The sequence below is a fragment of the Homarus americanus genome, unplaced genomic scaffold, assembly GCF_018991925.1.
Source record: "Homarus americanus isolate GMGI-L3 unplaced genomic scaffold, GMGI_Hamer_2.0 scaffold57980, whole genome shotgun sequence".
Classification (NCBI taxonomy): Eukaryota; Metazoa; Arthropoda; class Malacostraca; order Decapoda; family Nephropidae; genus Homarus; species Homarus americanus.
The window spans coordinates 15230837-15250406 of NW_024716703.1; the positions used below are offsets into that span (position 1 = coordinate 15230837).

A 19570-nucleotide genomic window follows, 5' to 3' on the forward strand; every position below is an offset into this window, starting at 1 on the left:
CATGTCAGTCCCAGGATCAGTGAGGTCTTGGCACCTAGATTATTCAGGTCTTTACAATTTGAAGGGCGATACTGATTAAGTCAGCTGCTGGAATCACTCATAAAATCCTCCATGTGCAAGATCTTTTGATGCTCTTCTCTCATCCTTACAGGGTAATGCCGAACTGCGGGATAGACTACCAAGGAAGATCTCCTCACAGTCTGCTCCACAATCTGAACAACCTTCCTTGGCTGACTCCTCCGGGGCTCAAAACAGGAAAGACGCCTGGACCTTGAGCGATGACTTGACGACAGTGGTAGACCAAATTTGTAGTGAAACACTCAGGTGGGTGATTAGATAATGATGCCAGGTTGTGGCTGGTTATGGATTTGTAAGCGACCCAAGTCTGCAGAACCTACAGGCCGTTTGTGAGCCACCTAGAATATTGAGACTGGACCTATCTGCGGGTAGCAAGTCTATCAGGCATGACCCCAGTTTGACGATGGCGCTGATGTGCAACCCCATAGTGCGCTGGTCATTGCCACTGAGGTCGTCAGCAAACCTGATACCATATAAACTCGCGGGTGGAGGAGCCAACTGTAATTTTTTCAAAGCTGGTTATTTCGCTGGTGGCAGGGTCAACATCATAAGAGGACCAGGCCATCTGTTGTTTGAAAAGGAATCAACGCCATCAACTCCTGGATGCGATATGTCTGGTGGCCTTCGTTGGTGTGGAGGTGCAGCAGGTCAGACCGGCTGCTCTGATCTTTGAAACCTATCACTGCTTGACCCCTTGCCTGGTAGGTGTTGGTGTCCTCCGTGGCGCAGGGTCTGGTCTCATTCTCTCTGTCCATCTCAGCTGGTTTCCTGATGTCATCTTTCTGGAGTGAAATGCCACAATATTTACTCTGGTTGCTGCGGGTAGTGTTCCTCTTCTGCAGAACAACGATAAAGATCTCGCTTTTATGAACTTTGTCAATCATTCCATCGAAGAACAAACAATTGATTCCATTTCTGTACATCCAGCTCCTCTTCTGGAAGTTGCGACAGTTTCTGACTCTCCTTACTTTGTTATAGTCTGTGATTAGGCATCATCAGGTGTTATCAAACCGCATTAATCCAGAAGAACGTGTTACTATCTGCGGTTATAGTGATGCGCGCTTGGCGACGCTGCTCTTTCGGGATATCTTTCCTATTTCCGAATCTTATATGCCTAGAAGGTTTGGGATCATTATTTTTCTGGGTTAAAGGACAAAAGTGCGGTATACTGGGTGGCACTCGGATCAGCCAACAGGAGATCATTAAACTCTGAATCAAGCAGCTCCAATCATGACCTTTTTACCCCTCGCCCTGGGCCTTCTCAAGTCTCTTTCTCAGCAACTCTACTCCTCTTCTGTCTCTCTGTGGCTCCTGTCTCTTGAACCAGGAACATCTTGGCTACCAAAATCATGAGGCTTCATACTTTGTGATGTTTCTCTCAGCTGACCAATCATGGTTGATCTACAGGAATCTTCAGTTCACTAGTACAAAGATGGGCCTTTTCGGTTTACAGTCACAGGTAGCATCTAAAACGGATGAAATTGGGCTTGCAAAATGGTGATATGTCCAAATAACTGGGTCCAGTTGTTTGGCAGAGCCTATCATATTTCTGCAAGTTTTTCCTCCTCCCAAAGAGATATCTCTGCCTTTTCCCAACTAGCTGTGATCTCTCACTAATCTTCTTCTGACTTATTTGTTGACTGGTTAAATTATCCACTGGCAATGTCTTTCATTTGACCTTAAGTTCTTTGGTTCTTTCTTTCGTTTGCCTGATTAAAACACATCAAAAGCATCTCAATGCTTAGGCAACTCTGCGACTTCAGGAGCTCTCCCAGACAGGGCAGCGGTAGAATGGCTGGATTTTTGGTTCCTCGTCCTGACACAACAGCCATATGATAATTATCAACATAATGCATCAGAATCTCAAACAAGCATCTTGATTGGGTTGTTAAAAAGAATGAAGTCAAGCAATATTCACTATTTGATTTATATTCTTGGCTGTAGTGAATTTTCAATTTTATTTCAAAATTTACCTAGCAAAAGGTTGCAAAATATTGAAACTGAAATTATTTTCTGTTTATATACACTAAAATCTACCAAAAAAGTGATGGGCCATTAGTTTTTAGCTGATCTTCCCTCTATGACACACCCCTAATGGTAGAGTGTTTTCACCGGTAGCTGAAGGACGCACTCAAGGCACAGCACGACCCTTACAGCTGGACTGATGCGCTTCCCTTAGTGCTCCTCGGCATCCGTGCGTCACACAAGGAGGATATGGACTGTAGCCCAGCAGATCTTACACTAGGCGAGCCCCTTCGGCTACCCGGGGATTTCTCACTCCCTCCTGATCCCCACCAAACCACTCCAGCCGTTCGTCACGACTTACTCCAAAAGCTACGACAAGCAGTTTCTGCATTCAGAGCTACTGCTCCACGCCAGCCTCCTCGGCGCCCTGAACACATCCCTCCTGCACTACTCACAGCCGAGTATGTTTTCGTCAGGCATGATGCTCACCGCAACCCATTACAACGCCCCTACGATGGACCCTTCCAGGTGGTTACCCGTTCAGCAAAGTTCCTGACGATTATCCGGAATGGCAGACATGACACCGTCAGCATAGACCGAGTCAAACCGGCCGCCTTACCCGTCGGGCCCCCAGCCCAGCAGCACCATCAACAAACTACGCCTGCACCAGTCCACCCGCAGTTACCACCGGCAGCAACACCACGCCCACGACATTTCTGGGCACCCTCTTTTCATCCTCATGTACACCCTGTTCCTGCTGTAGAACCTGCTCCTGTCATAGACCCTCCTCCTGTCATAGAACCTGAACCTGTAATAGACCTCCCTCCTGTCATAGAACCTGCTCCTGCCATGGACCCTCCTCCTGACGCAGCCCCTGCAGCAACAGGAGCACAACAACCATTGCTTGTACAACCTCCTCTAATCCCAAACCCTCTTTCTCCTCCTAATTCTCCCACAGGTTTTGTGTCACTAGACGGAGTTGTTACACGTAGCGGCCGAGTCATACGTACACCTGCCCGGTATGTGTTATGTGTGGGACACAACCCGGACAACATCCAGCTTCCCGCCTCGCCGGGAAGGGAGGGGGAGTATTGTAGTGGACGTCTCCCCTACAACTGCGTAGCCGCATTCCAATGCCACAGTATCCTAGCAACCAGCCACCTGCTACGTCTTCCCTAGCAACCAAACAGCGGCCCAGGGGGGGGCGTCACCAGCTGCTACAGTATCCTAGCAACGGAGTCAAGAAACCACCGACTTCCCACGGGTTTACTTCCGGCTGCTGTGTATATAAGCTCTGTCTCTCCATTAAGATTCATTCTACTCTACGTTCCTGAACACGCAACACCTCCTCCAAGCAAGCTCCTCGCTGTCCAGCCCTCATTCAACCTCGAGGCCAGCAACAGGCAATATCTTCTCTAACGAAGCTCCTGCACATCTACCTCCTTCAGCACGCTACTCACCGAACGTGTCTACTGAGCAGCTCCTCACCACACGGTATATCCAGCACCAGACTGTCTACCATATAACAATATTATACAAGAAAACCACCACCTTAGAGTTTCCATCCATCCATCCTGAGTGCTAGACAACATAATATCACGAAACCCTACAAGGGTCTCAAGCAAGATGTTACCTCCACTGAAAAGACACAGAGACTGACGCCTGTATGGTGTGTTGACAAGCTGTTTGGCGCGCTAAAAACTAGTTTGCCTGTACTTAAATTATATTGAATAATTGTTAAAATGACTAAAAAATTTAATATAAGACTTTTAAAATTATTGAATAGTACAAACTTCTTGATATTTACTAAAATAGTAAGGAATTTAAGCCCTAAAACCGATTACTGTATTGGCGAACTAATACTACAGCTAGTGTGCAAGCGAAAACATGTTGAGGGGCGCTCGTAAGGAATTCGCTAATCGAGGGATTGCTCGTTAACCGAAGTTAAGAATCTTATGGAAGGTAATTTGTTAACAGAAATTTCGTTAACCGAGGCGCTCGTTAACCGAGGGATCACTGTAGTACATTTTAGCACAGGTCCGCCACCGATTTTCCGGCACCCTTGGTTCCAAAGCCTTCCCGGATTATCTATTTTGCTAGACCAACCGAGGTCAGGTAATAATAAATCAACAATACACTTCTGACCCACTAATGATACACCTCCTGTGTCTCTAAAGCACCATGGACTGCTAGAAACTTAAATTAAACAAATATTAAATGTAAATTAAATATGAAAAACCATAATTTTGTACTTAAATATAGTTGAACGTCGATATAACATGAGATACGTTCCAAGAGAGGTCGCTTTAAACCAAATTCTCACTAAATCAAAGTGTTGTTTCAATGGAATAATTTAGTTTGGTACTTGAGAGAAACACAAAATACTAAAAAAGACTGAGAGTCTACCCAGATGCACCTCAGCCCATCTCCTAGAATAAACCAAACATTGTTTTTTGTAATACAGTATTAAATTAAAACAAACTCATAGATCAACACAACTAAAATTATGGGACATGAAATGGTCTGTTTACTAGCAATCAGCTGATGGGAAGATGGGGGAGGGGGGCAGAGGTGAGGTGATATGTCTGACAGTTGCTGCCAAGGTCTAGTGCTTATTTATTTATCTGTCCTTAAGAATGACTAAGTTTTTCTCTTATAAATTGTCACTGAACTGACATGGGAGAATATAATTTACATTGCTGGAATTCTTATAAGATAGTGAATTAGTTTGAATATATATATGCTATAGTTCACATTAGACATACAAATTTTAGTTCTAATTAATTTTATTACAAAGGCCTAAAATTTGTATCTCTTGTGCAAAATATGTGCCGTTTATATTCAAATTATTCGCTGTCTTGCAAGGATTCTAGCAATGCAAATTTTATTCTCCTATTAGTCTGTGATATTATATAAGATAAAAACTGTAAGCCTATAACCACCCAACCCTGGCTGGGAGGGGGGGGGAGGAAGGGGAGGTGACATGTTTGACAGTTGGCGCCGAAGGTCTAGTAAAGTATTTACTGTATTTGTTTATGTCTGAAGTGACCGGGGAGAATATAATTTATATTGCTGGAATTTTTATAAGATAGTGATTAATTTGAATATAATCATGCTATAGTTTGCACTAGACAAAAATTTTAGTAATCATTTAGTGCATTATTTTGAGTACAGTACATGTACAGTACAGCTTTGCCCTTAGGACAGTGTAGCGTGCCCAGAGAAACATTAGGTGTGAATTTTAAAATATGATGCACCAGATTGACTCGTGCAAAATAGGAAAGAAGGAAAGATTCGCTTTAAATTTAAACATTGTCCTCAATTGTGGGTGTCGCTTTAAATAAATAATCTTAAATTGAATCGCTTTAAATCGACGTTCTACTGTGTACTAGACTAGACTAAAACTTTTATCTCTTGTGCAAACTATGTAATGTTTATACTAAAATTAATCACCATCTTACAAAGATTTCAGCAATGCAATTTATATTCTGCTAAGTCTAGAGCTACATTTGATAAGTTAAAAATTAAACCCCTTGCCTTTTATAATCCTTGAGTAAGCTTTAATCTCTTCTCCTGGCCATCGACACCCCACCTCCCCTCCTCCTCCCAGCCAGCAGTGGGGGAGCAGAGGGTAATGATTTGTGGGATGAATTTTGTTTTAGGCTTAAATTTTTATCTTATAAAATGTCTCAGACTTGACTTAAGAGAATATAACTTCATTGCAGGAGTCCTTGCAAGATATCGATTAATTTAAGTATAAACTTCTAATAATTTGCACAAGAGATAAAGCTTTTAGTCCTTAGCTTAGTACATTTAGTACAAAATGAGTACATTGATATGCTGCTCAGAATTATGGTTTTATCACAGGGAAAACTGGTCAGGCTATTATGGTATCGAATGTTACTGAGTATTTCAAAGAAATTCTTCTACCAGTACCCTTCACATACAGTAAAATACTTATTTTTACCTTCTAATTCAGCTTGTCATTTAAGGATATCATATTGGAAATGTCTCATAGAGGATCATTATGGTATCTAATCTCTTTAAAACAAATACAGTAAAGATTATAACATTTGTTGTGAAGTAGGAAGAGGGAGAAGGGACCATTGGGGGGTAAAAGTGACCGCGCCACCCCCCTCCCCCAAAGGGTCGCCTCACTGTCTACTGTGTTGTTTATTTGATTCATTAATTAGTTAAGATACGTTACTGTAATAATGTGTGTTTATTAAACCTGTACCCTTCATATACAATACAGTGTAGTACTATGTATATACGGTACCTCATAGGTAAAAAATGTCATTCAAGACATCTTCAGGTCATAAGACCCACTAATACCCCACCCAACAATGGGTGACCTGACGTTACATCAGGTCAGGTTAGTAACGTGACCCAATAATCTCACACCCAACCTCCATCACAAGTGTTAAGACATGATTAGTTATGTACTACAGTCAATTGAATGAAATGTCTGCCTATTCTAGGCTAAAATGACAGAATCTGCTGGAGTACAATATATACAGTACACAATAACACTTGCCAACAGTGTGTAACAGAGACGTGACTGATCCAACACCACCCACACACACCCTCCAATACCACCCACACACACCCTCCAACACAACCCACACACACCCTCCAAAACAACCCACATACACCCTCCAACACAATCCACACACACCCTCCAATACCACCCACACACACCCTCCAATACCACCCACACACACCCTCCAACACAACCCACACACACCCTCCAAAACAACCCACATACACCCTCCAACACAATCCACACACCTTCCCAGCCACCACCCACACACACCCTCAATACCACCCACACACCCTCCAACACAACCCACACACACCCTCCAAAACAACCCCACCTTACCCTCAACACAATCCACACACACACACCCTCCCAATACCACCCCACACACCCTCCAATACCACCCACACACCCTCCAACACCACCCACACACACCCTCCAACACCACCCACACCCCTCAAAACAACCCCACCCTCCAACACAACCCACACACACCCTCCAACACCACCCACACACACCCTCCAACACCACCCACACACACCCTCCAATAACCACACACACACCTTCCGGGGTTAAGAAGGTACCTAGGTGAGGTCACCTGGGAACAGTCAGGTCAGTCCCTGGTAGGAACAGGTGAGGTCACATGTGACACCACAATTGATCATGACTACAGTATAATATATTCACTCGTATACTACGTAAAGCACATGAACAAAATATACCATACAGAAAAATTAGGTCAAATAAGAATGAACCGAGGTGGGTTACCAGAAAACTTAAACATGACACAGGAATAAAGAAAGGAATTTATAAGAAATTAAAGGGAGGGGAGGAGCAGCTCAGAAATGGGTATAATGAACTATCTAGGAATGTTAAGAAAAATGTAAGGAAGGCAAAGAGAGACTACGAAATCAGGATAGGAAGAAAATCCAAGGCGAATCCCAAGGGATTTTTCCAGGTATATAGGACAAAGGTCAAGGACAAAGTTGGGCCTTTACAGTCAAGGAGAGGGGAAGTGATCGATGTCAGTGAGGAAATAAGCAAAGCATTGAACAGCTACTTTTTATCAGTTTTCATAGAAGAAATTCAAGAGGAAATTCCAGAGGTGGAACTGATATTTAGGGGAAATGAAGAAGAGAAATTAAAGAATATCACTATCAGAAAAGAGGATGTTCTTAAGAGGATAAATAAATTAAAGAAGACAAAATCCCCAGGGCTGGATGAAATTTTCCCTCGAGTCTTGAAAGAGTGTAGGGAACAGATTAGCGGACCCCTCGCAAATTTGTTTACAAAATCATTAGACAATGGAGTTGTGCCAGACTTGTGGAAAAGGGCAAATGTAGTACCCATATTCAAAAAAGGAGACAGAGCATCAGCGTCAAATTACTGGCCGATCAGTTTAACATCAGTAGTGGGGAAATTTCTTGAATCAATTACAGTATAGCAAATAGCATCCGATTGCATTTAGAGAAAAGCTAATTAATCTACGACTCTCAACATGGGTTTTTAGGAAAGTCTTCGAGGTAGTAGATAACGACGAAAATTACGATGTTATTTACTTAGACTTTAGCAAAGCATTTAACAGAGTACCGCATCAGAGGCTTCTGAGAAAAGTTAAGGCTCATGGTATAGAGGGGAAAGTTTTAAATTGGATAAAATCATGGCTCACTGATAGAACACAGAGGGTCAGAGTAGATGGTGTTAAATCTGAGTGGGGCTGTGTAACCAGAGGGGTTCCCCAAGGGTCAGTACTAGGCCCACTCTTGTTCATAATCTACATAAACAATCTAGATACTGGGATCAGCAGTGACATAAGCAAGTTTGCGGATGACACCAAAATAGGGCGGCAGATTAATTCGGGGAGGATGCAAATGCACTACAGGAGGATATAAATAAACTGCAGGAGTGGTCAGAAAAATGGCAAATGAAATTCAACACCAGCAAGTGCAGCGTACTTAATATTGGAAGAACAAATACTGTCAATGTATACAGCCTTAACAACATCAACCTAGAGAAGTCGACTTGTGATAGAGACTTAGGGGTACTTGTAAGCCCGAACCTACGGCCTAGAAAACAGTGCGTTAATGTTCGAAACAAGGCAAACAGAGTATTAGGTTTTACATCTAGAAGTGTAAGTAATAAAAGTGCAGAGGTCTTTTTGCAACTGTATCTTGCGCTAGTCAGGCCGCACCTCGATTATGCGGTTCAGTTCTGGTGCCCTTATTATAGAATGGATATCAATTCACTGGAGTCGGTGCAGCGAAGAATGCCGAAAATGATTCCGGGACTTAAAACCTTCCATATCAAGATAGGTTAAAGAAACTAAACTTGCATTCCCTAGAAAGACGATGAGTGCGGGGAGATATGATAGAAGTATTTAAGTGGGTGAAAGGAATCAATAAAGGGGATAAAGATAAAGTTCTTATAATATCCGAGCAGGATAGGACTCGGAGCAACGGATTCAAGTTGGATAAGTTTAGGTTCAGGAGGGAGATAGGTAGGAACTGGTTCACAAATAGGGTTTTGGACAAGTGGAACAAGCTTAGCAACTTTGTAGTAAGTGCTGGAATGCTGGAAAGTTTTAAAAGGAGGCTAGATAGATTCATGGATGATAGTGAGTGGTAGGAGCTGCCATGCACAAGCCAACCGGCCTATTGCTGACACATTATTTTCTTATGTTCTTATGTTCAATACCACCCACCCACACCCTCCAACACCACCCACACACACCCTCCAACACCACCCACACACCCTCCAATACCACCCACACACACCCTCCAACATCCACCCACACACACCCTCCAACACCACCCACACCTCAATACCACCCACACACACACACCCTCCAACACCACCCACACACCCTCAATACCACCCACACACACCCTCAACACCACCCACACACCCTCAACACCCCACACACCCTCAACACCACCCACACACCTCCAACACCAACCTCAGCCACACACACACCCTCCAACAACCACCCACACACACCCTCAACACCACCCACACACACACCCTCCAACACCACCCACACACACACCCTCAATAACCACCCCCCACCCACACACCCTCCAACACCACCCACACACACACACATACACCTCATCACCCGCCACACACACCTCCAATACCACCCACACACACACCCTCAATAACCACCCCTCCCACACACACCCCTAACATCACCCCCCCCACCACACACACCCTCAACACCATCCACACACCCCAACATCACCCCACACCCACACACACCCTCCAACACCACCCACACCCTCCAACACCACCCACACACCTCCCAATAACCACCCCCTCCACACACCCTAACATCACCCCTCACCCACACACACACCCTCCAACACCACCCACACACACCCTCAACACCACCACACACACACACACAACACCCCCAACATCACCACGCCACCACACACACCCTCAATACCACCCACACACACACCCTCACATAACCCCCCCTCCACACACCCTAACATCACCCCCCCCACCCACACACACCCTCCAACACCATCCACACACACCCCAACATCACCCCACACCCACACACACCCTCCAATACCACCCACACACACACCTCCAATAACCACCCCACACACACCTCCCAACACAACCCACACACACACACACACCCCAACATCACCCCCACCCACAAACACCCTCCAATACCACCCATACACACCCTCCAACACCACCCACACACACCCTCCAACACCACCCACACACACCCTCAATACTACCCACACACACACCCTCCAATAACCACACACATACACCCTCCCAACACAACCCACACACACACACACCTCCAACACACCCATACACACCCTCCAACACCACCCACATACACCCTCAACACCACCCACACACCCCTCAATACCACCCATACACACCCTCAACACCACCCACACACACACCCTCCAAACGCAACCCACACACACACACACACACACCCCAACATTACCCACCCACACACACCCCTCCAATACCACACACACCCTCCCAGCCACCACCCATACACACCCTCCAATACCACCCCACACACACCCTCCCAACACCACCCACACACACCCTCAACACCACCCACACACCCTCCAATACCACCCATACACCCTCCAACACCACCCACACACCCTCAACACCACCCACACACCCCTCAACAACCACACACACACACCCCAACATCACCCCCCACCCACACACACCCTCAATACCACCCACACACACCCTCAATACAACCCATGCACACCCTCCCAACCACCCACACACCCACCAACACCATCCACACACACCCTACAACACCACCCACACACACCCCTCCAACACAACCCACACACACACACCCCAACATCACCCCCCCACCCCACACACACCCTCAACAACCACCCACACACACCTCCAATACTACCCACACACCCTCAACACCACCCACACACAACCTCCAACACCACCCACACACACCCTCAACACCAACCACACACACCCTCAACACAACCCATACACACCCTCAACACCACCCAGGCACACCCTCAACACCACCCAAACACACCCTCCACTACTACCCCACACACACCCTCCAACACCACCCACACACAACCTCAACACCACCCACACACCCCCTCAACATCACCCACACCCCCCTCCAATAACCACACACACACACACCCTCAATACTACCCACACACACACCCTCCAACACCACCCGCACACCCACCCTCAACACCACCCACACACACACCCTCCAACACCACCCACACACACCCTCAATAACCACCCACACACACCTCAATACTACCCCACACACACCCTCCAACACCACCACACACACCTCCAATAACCACACACACCCCCTCCAACCAACCCACACACACACACACACACCCCAACATTCCCCTACCCACACACCCTCCAATACCACCCATACACACCCTCAACACCACCCACACACACCCTCAACACCACCCACACACACACCCTCAATAACCACACACATACACCCTCCAACACAGCCACACACACACACACACCCCAACATACCCCCCCTACCCACACACACCCTCAATAACCACACACATATACCCTCCACAACCCACACACACACACACACACACCCCAACATTACCCCCTACCCACACACACCCTTCAACACCACCCACACACACCCTCAATACCACCATACACACCCTCAACACCACACACACACCCTCCAACGCAACCCACACACACACACACCCCAACATTCCCCCCACCCACACACACCCTCCAATTACCACACACACCCCTCAATACCACCCATACACACCCTCAACACCACCCACACACACCCTCCAACACCACCCATACACACCCTCCAACACCACCCACACACAACACCACCCACACACACCCTCAATACCACCCATACACAGCCTCCAACACCACCCCACACACCCTCCAACACAACCCCACACACACACACACCAACCCCCACCCACACACCCTCAATACCACCCATACACACCCTCAATACCACCCATGCACCTCCAACAACCACCCACACACACCCTCCCACTACCCACACACACACCCTCAACACCATCACACACCCTACAGCACCACCCACACACACCCCAACATCACCCCCCCACCCACACACCCCAACATCACCCCCCACCCACACACCCTCAACAACCACCCACACACCCTCCAACACCACCCACACACACAACCTCAACACCACCCACACACACCCTCAACACCACCCACACACCCTCCAACACAACCCATACACCCTCCAAACACCAAGGCACACCCTCAACACCACCCACACACACCCTCCAATACACCCACACACACCCTCCAACACCACCCACACACAACCTCCAACACCACCCACACACACCCTCAACACCACACACACACACACCCTCCAACACCACCACACACACCCTCAATAACCACACACACACACCCTCAACACAACCCACACACACCCTCCAACACCACCCACACACACCCTCCAATAACCACACACACACACCAACATCACCCCCCCCACACACACCCCAACATCACCCCCCACCCACACACACACCCTCAATACCACCCCACACACCCTCCAATACCACCCATACACACCCTCCAACAACCACCCACACACACCCTCAATACTACCCACACACACACACACCCCAACATCACCCCCACCCCACACACACCCTCAATACCACCCCACACACACCCTCCAATACCACCCACACACACCCTCAATACCACCCATACACACCCTCAACAACCACCCACACACCCCCTCAATACTACCCACACAGACCTCCAACAACCACACACACACACACCCCAACATCACCCCCCCCCCACACACATCTACGTGTGTGTGACTGCATGGTAGGGAGTTAAATATCAGCTCTTGAGGAGCGCTTGGCAACACTCATTTCCACTCCATCTCTCTAATCACCCACACCTTTCTGCTTTGTCACTCCATATTTTAATATGTTATGTAACGTAATGTTGAAGGGATACAACTTTGCTCCTTTATACTTATACTTATCACAATCTTGCTAAAAATACTTTGGGTTTGTGTTTATTCAAGACATCTTCAGGTCATGAGATCCCACTAATCCCCCACCCAAGATAGGTTTTTTTATTTTTATTTTTATATTGGGCAATCCCCTACATCCTTGTGTAAGGTGAAGAGCAGAAGCGTTTACAGCGCCCAACAGGAAGCATGCTAAGTTCATGCTTGTCTTTATGTCTCATGAGTTAAAAGTAGAAGCGTGAAGAGTCAAGAGGCGTAGAAGCCTGAAGAGTCAGTGGTTTATATCATCAAGTTATTGGGAGCTCCAACAACTCCCTGAACACGAATTCGCAATTTTCGACTTACAACAGGTACCTACTTTCACGCTAGGTGAACAGGGACTAATGGGGGCTAGGAAGTAAGTCCAAACAACTTCCACCGGCCCGGGAATCGAACCCGCGACATCTGCAACCTTGCGAGGCAAGAACGGATCCAAGAAAGGGTGACCTGACATTCCTACCTCCACCTGACATTGGGTCATGTTAGGTCAGGTACATGAGTCCCACTAACCCCCCAGAGCTCCATGGGAGTGGAAAATACCAATCTCTGCTGTAACACACAGCTTCAGTTATGCCTGTATCATATAGATGTTTAATTTTAAATATTTTTATTTAACCAAACTTTTAGATAAACTATTCTGGATAATTATAGTAAAGAAATGGAGTTTCTAACTTAATAATAACTGCATTTATGAACTCCGGTAATTTAGACTCGAGGAAAACATCTCCAGTATAAGTATAAATGAGCAAAGTTGTATCCTTTCAGCATTACGTTACATAACATATTAAAATATGGAGTGACAAAGCAGAAAGGTGTGGGTGATTAGAGAGATGGAGTGGAAATGAGTGTTGCCAAGTGCTCCTCAAGAGCTGATATTTAACTCCCTTCCATGCAGTCACACACACGTAGATGTGTCATACAATAAGACCCTCACTCCTCATGCTTGTTATCTTAATTCCCTTGTTGGGGGTGTGTGAGTGTGTTGGAATGTGTGTCTGGGGAAGTGATGTTGGGGGTTGTGTGTGGTTGTTGGGGGTTGTGTGGGTTGTAGGAGGTTGTTTGTGGTTATTGAAGGAGTGATGATATGTGTTGTGTGTGTGTATGTTAGAGGGGTGTGTGTGTGTGTTGTAATGAGGGTGATGATAGTGTGGGTGATGTGAGGTGAGGCTCATGTTGTGGTGTGTGGATGTGTGAGGTGTGTGGGTGGTTTTAAGGATGTGTGTGTGGAGTGGTGTGAGGTGTGTGTTTGTATTGAGATGCGTTAGTGTGTGTTTGTGTGAGTGTACGTTGGTGTGTGTTTGTGTGGAATGCGTTGGTGTGTGTATTGTGTTACAGTGTATGGATATTTTGGGCTAAGTGTTGTTGGCTGTAGCAAACCTTATGGGGTTGAGGGGATGAGGGTTGTGTGGTCACCTCCCTTTCCTCACTCAAGCGTGACTAATTGTGATAGGGAGATGAATTTCATACCATAATGATCCTTAATAAATTCTCTATGAGACCTTTCCAATAAGATATCCTTTAAAAAAATATTTCAATATGATACAGTGATGGGAATTCCATTCTTTTATTTGTTTTTCATTAATTAGTAAAGATACATTAGGAGCTGTGTTACAGCTCGTAGGGATGTAGTTATTTATACAAACACCACAGTACAAGTACAATGTTGTTCATACTGTAAACATAATAATTTATACTACTGTATATATTGTATTCACCAGCAGACCCTGTCATCTTTAGTCTAGAGTAGGCAGACACTTCACTCAGTTGACTGTAATGCATAACTATAATCATGTCTTAACACTTGTGGCCGGAGGTTGGGTGGGGGATTATTGGGTCATGTTACTAACCTGACCTGATAAAATTGTGAGGATTAGTGGGTTTTTGACATGAAGACGTCTTGAATGACATTATTTTTTACCTATGAGGTATACATGTAACTCGCGTTTCTCGCGTTTGATTTTAGAGTTTTTGGAATAACGTGATTATTCAATTAATACCAAAAGCTAATTTATGCGCATCTAATTTTGAAATAACATGCTCAAGACAGTTTAAATTTTGCGTATTAGCCTGGTTGTCTGGCAGTGGATTGCGTGTGATACCTGGTGAGGTGCTTGTAAGTTATTGCTATAAAGTCTCAGACATATGAACATCAACGATTTTAATATTATTATTAATAATAATAATTATTATAATAATGTAATAATAAAGATTATTACTACAAATGATGAAGATAATGAAGTACAGTGGTCCCTCGGTTAGCGAGCACAAGCAGTTCTAGAAGGTTGCTCGTTAACCAAAAAACTCGTTAACCGAAACCATTGTTTCAATGGGTTTTTGGGAAATTGGTTCCAGCTCACCGAAAATTGCCTAAATTCAACAAAAAATGTAGAAAAGTACACTTACTTCGAGGTGTGTATGTAGAAGGCTCCTGGATGATGATCATGATGATGGGAATTAGAATGGGGGTGGAGGAGAAGGGAGAAGAAAGCATGGGTGGAAGTCACCCATGGCTCCATTTACCCATAAAATTTTAGTTCTCTTGGTGTAATTCAAGATTATTTTATTTAAATCAACACTGCACTGCATTATATATTGTCAATATATAAAATAAATTTCAAAATGACCAATAATTTGCTTGCAAACACAGAAAAAAAGCGTTTAGTTGAAGAGAGTCTCAAGCAAGATGTTACCTCCACTGAAAAGACACAAAGACTGACACCTGTATGGTGTGTTGAGAGGCTGGATGGCGTGCATAAAACTAGTCACTTTACCTTCAAGTATCTTCAATAATAGTAAGGAATTTAAGCCCTAGAACCGATTGCTGTATTGGCGGACTAATACTAAAGCTGGTTGACCGCCAAGTGCAAGCAAAACTTGTTGAGGTGTAAGAAACTCATTAACCGAAGTTTAGAATCTTATGGGAGGTAACTCGTTAACCGAAATCCTAAGTTAACAGCTTGTTAACCGAGGGATCACTGTACAGCAACTCCCTGACTTACAACCTAATTGACCTACGACTACTTTCACTTACGACCTGCCTCAGTCAGTACCCAAAATTTTTTCAAATGACGCATGTATTTTCTAGACAACGTTTCCGTCCTGTACGAGGCGTCGTGTAGCAGGTAGCCTGCGTGACACAGCACCCACACATGCGTGGCTTAGTTGGTGTTTGGCTGTTATTGTATCCGCAACTGTTGCGCTGTGTACAGTGGGGTATGCTATACAATCTAACTGGTTCTAGAACCTTGTTCGTTATAGCATGCGTTAGATTATAGGATTAATCCGTTCCAGGCCCCAAATACAACCACTTAACACTGAAAAATATAATATAAAATTGTAAAATTGTAAAAAGTGCATAAATATGCATCTAAACCTGAAATAAAAGAATATCATTAATACGTAATAAAAAACAATAAATTTGTAAAATTTTTAAATAATGTTCGTTGTAGGAGTTTCGTTCGTTATAGCATTCTCAATTTTATAGGTAAAACCGTTAAGTTATAGGAATATTCGTAGTAGGATCCGTTCGTTATAGCATCACACTGTACTGACATAATTTTCGTATCTAATTCACTTTAGAATGACTGGAAAGCGTACAAGTGAGAGTGCTGGTGGTGCTCAGAAGAAAAGGAGACAGTCAATTACTATTGAGACAAAAATGAAGATAATAATGCAGCATGAAAATGGAAAACTGTAGCAACCATTCCACGAGACCCAGACTACCCAGACTACCATATCTACTAATTTGAAGGACAAAGGCGATGATCGTGAGGTAGTGAAAGGATCAGCACCGATAAAGGGAACTATAATAACGAAGAAAAGACAAGGTCCTATTCATGAGATGGAAAAATTACTTGTGATATGGATGGAAGACCAGATACAAAAGCGTGTACCCTTTAGCCTTCTAACCCTACAGGCTAAGGCAAAGAAGCCTTTTTCGAAAGCCTGAAAAGAAGCAGGCAGGAGATGAGAGTCTGAGCAAACCTTCAGAAGCAAGTCATGGGTGGTTAACAGATTAGAACTGCTACAGTTTACATAACATAAAGGTGAGTGGAGGCAGCTGAAGTGCTGATGTTGGTGCTGCTGAAGCAAGGAGGAGCTAGATCGATGTCATCATAGAAGGAAATTATTTGCCTGAGCAAATATTCAATGTGGATGAAACTGGATTATTATGGGCGCATGCCTGAAAGGACATACATCCACAAAGGCAAAAACAATGCCAGGATTCAAGGCATTTCAAACGAATTATACTTCTGTTGGCGGGAATGTAGCTGGTTTCAAGATAACCCTTCATGATCTATCATTCAGAGCAAGGACTTTTAAACATGTCAGCAGCACACACTGCCAGTGTTTTCTCGAAGTAACAAGAAAGCATGGATGACCCTGTAGTACTGTTTGAGGATTGGTTCATGACTTGTTTCATTCCACGAGCCAAGGGTATTGTCTGCAACAAAGGGATTGCATTCAAGATTTTGTTAATTTTGGATAATGCTCCGGGACACCCAACACACGGACGACATGCACCCTGATGTTAAGGTAGTCTATATTCCCCTAACACTACCTCTGTCATCCAACCCATGGATCAAGGTGCTATTGCAGCTTTAAAAGCTATTATTTACGTCTGACCTTCGCCCGAGGCTGTTTGGTATGCTAATGAAGGTGAGGCAGCTCAGAGAGTTTTGGAAGGACTACAACATTTTGAAATGCATAAAGAACATGGGGTGAGGTTACAGGACAGTGCAGGAATGGAATATGGAAAGTCCTGAAAAGATATGTGAACAGTTTCAGAGTTTAATGAAGATGAAGTAATTTCTGAGATTAGTAACAAGATAGTGGGTTGGGTAAACAGCTTGAGTTAGAAATTGATAATGAAGATGTTGAGCAGTTGGTTGAAGTAGCAGAAGAGCTGGTAGGGATCTTATTGAAATGGATGCACGAAAATTGCAGAGGAAGGAGAGAGTCTAAATGTAGAAGAAAAGACCTGCACCCCTCAAAATTTTTCAGTGAAGCAAATGTAAAGGCATTTGCTACAATTAATAAGAGGGATGCAAATGTTTGTGGAATGGATCAAAATGTTGAGCGTTTTGCCAAGTTGACAGAATGGTCCAAGATGCACTTGCTTGCTACAGGGGGATTTATAATGAAAAGAAAAAAGCACACTGTGCAGTCAAAATTGGACATCTATTTTAGAGATCCCACTGCTGTCTCCTCGCCCCACACCAATGCTGCCTCTTCACTCCTCAAGATGATCCAATACCTTCAACCAGCAAGTTTCCACAGCACATAAACCTGTCTGAAGAAAGCGACATTGATGACCCACCCAGCCCTGTCTCTTTCTCTGCTTCATACAATTAATATAGTCTCCATGTATACCTGTAAATAGAAAATTATGGGGGCCCCGTAAGCATTCAGCCGACTACATTAAAGGTAAGTGCACAGTAACACTGTATCCATTCTTCATTATTGATTACTTTTACTGTACTGTATTTCATTTTAGATTTTATAAAATGTATTATTTTTTGCATTTCCAACTTATGACTTGGATTTGGGTCCCTAACCCCGTCGTAAGTCGGGGAGTAGCTGTATTCTGTACAACAACTGTGACGACGTCCAGCAAGCTTCCCGGGTATCACTTTCTCAGTTCACACAAGCACTACTTTTTCTGTGTTTTCATTTGCATTGTGTGTTTATCACGTACCATTTTAGTGCTAAACGCTGTTTTCCCCATTGAGCATGTCTGGAAAAGCGTCCATCTCCCTCCACTGGGGAGCCCAAAGCTAAAAGGCACAAAAGACAAGCAATAGGCGGAAATTAAATGTGATCACCTGCCTTCAGAGAGAGGAGCGTGTGTGGGAGGTTGCACGTGAGAGCACTGTTTTGTACCTGTGTGGTATATGATGGTTCCCTAACCTGTACCATTTACATATATTCTTATGGGAAAATTATGTTTAATTTAAGGCTTTTTGAACTAATGGAGATTTTCAAGAGCATTAACCCGTGTAAAGCGAGGTGGTGTATACAGTACTGTACATAGTACTGTACTGTATTGGATGGGAAGAGTACAGGTATTAATAAGCACAGATTATTACACTTATTACAGTAATGTATCTTTATTAATTAATGAAAACAAATTATTTTCTTATCATGAATGAGGCTGGACAGTACTGTAGTTGGTGACAAACAATCAGTGAGGCGACCCTTTGGGGTGAAGGGAAGAGTGGTGTGGCCACATTCCATTTTACCTCCTCCTCTTCCTCACAGCATTCGTTATAAACTTCGATTAGTGTTGGAGATGAATTTGATACCATAATGACCCAGAATAAATTCTCTGCGACATTTCCAATATGATATCCAAAAATGACAAGCCAAATAATAAGGTAAAAATAAGTACAGGT

At 44.5% G+C, this 19570-nt stretch overlaps 1 protein-coding gene across 1 annotated transcript in view; it reads right to left on the reverse strand.

Annotated features, from left to right (window-relative positions):
- Window positions 1-19570, reverse strand: part of LOC121858309 (mediator of RNA polymerase II transcription subunit 12-like protein) — a gene marked incomplete at its 3' end in the record, with an annotated part of 265779 nt that overhangs the window by 148612 nt on the left and 97597 nt on the right. The window contains 1 exon segment of the mRNA XM_042354642.1: window positions 9246-9255. Coding sequence (XP_042210576.1) covers window positions 9246-9255 — 10 coding nt within the window.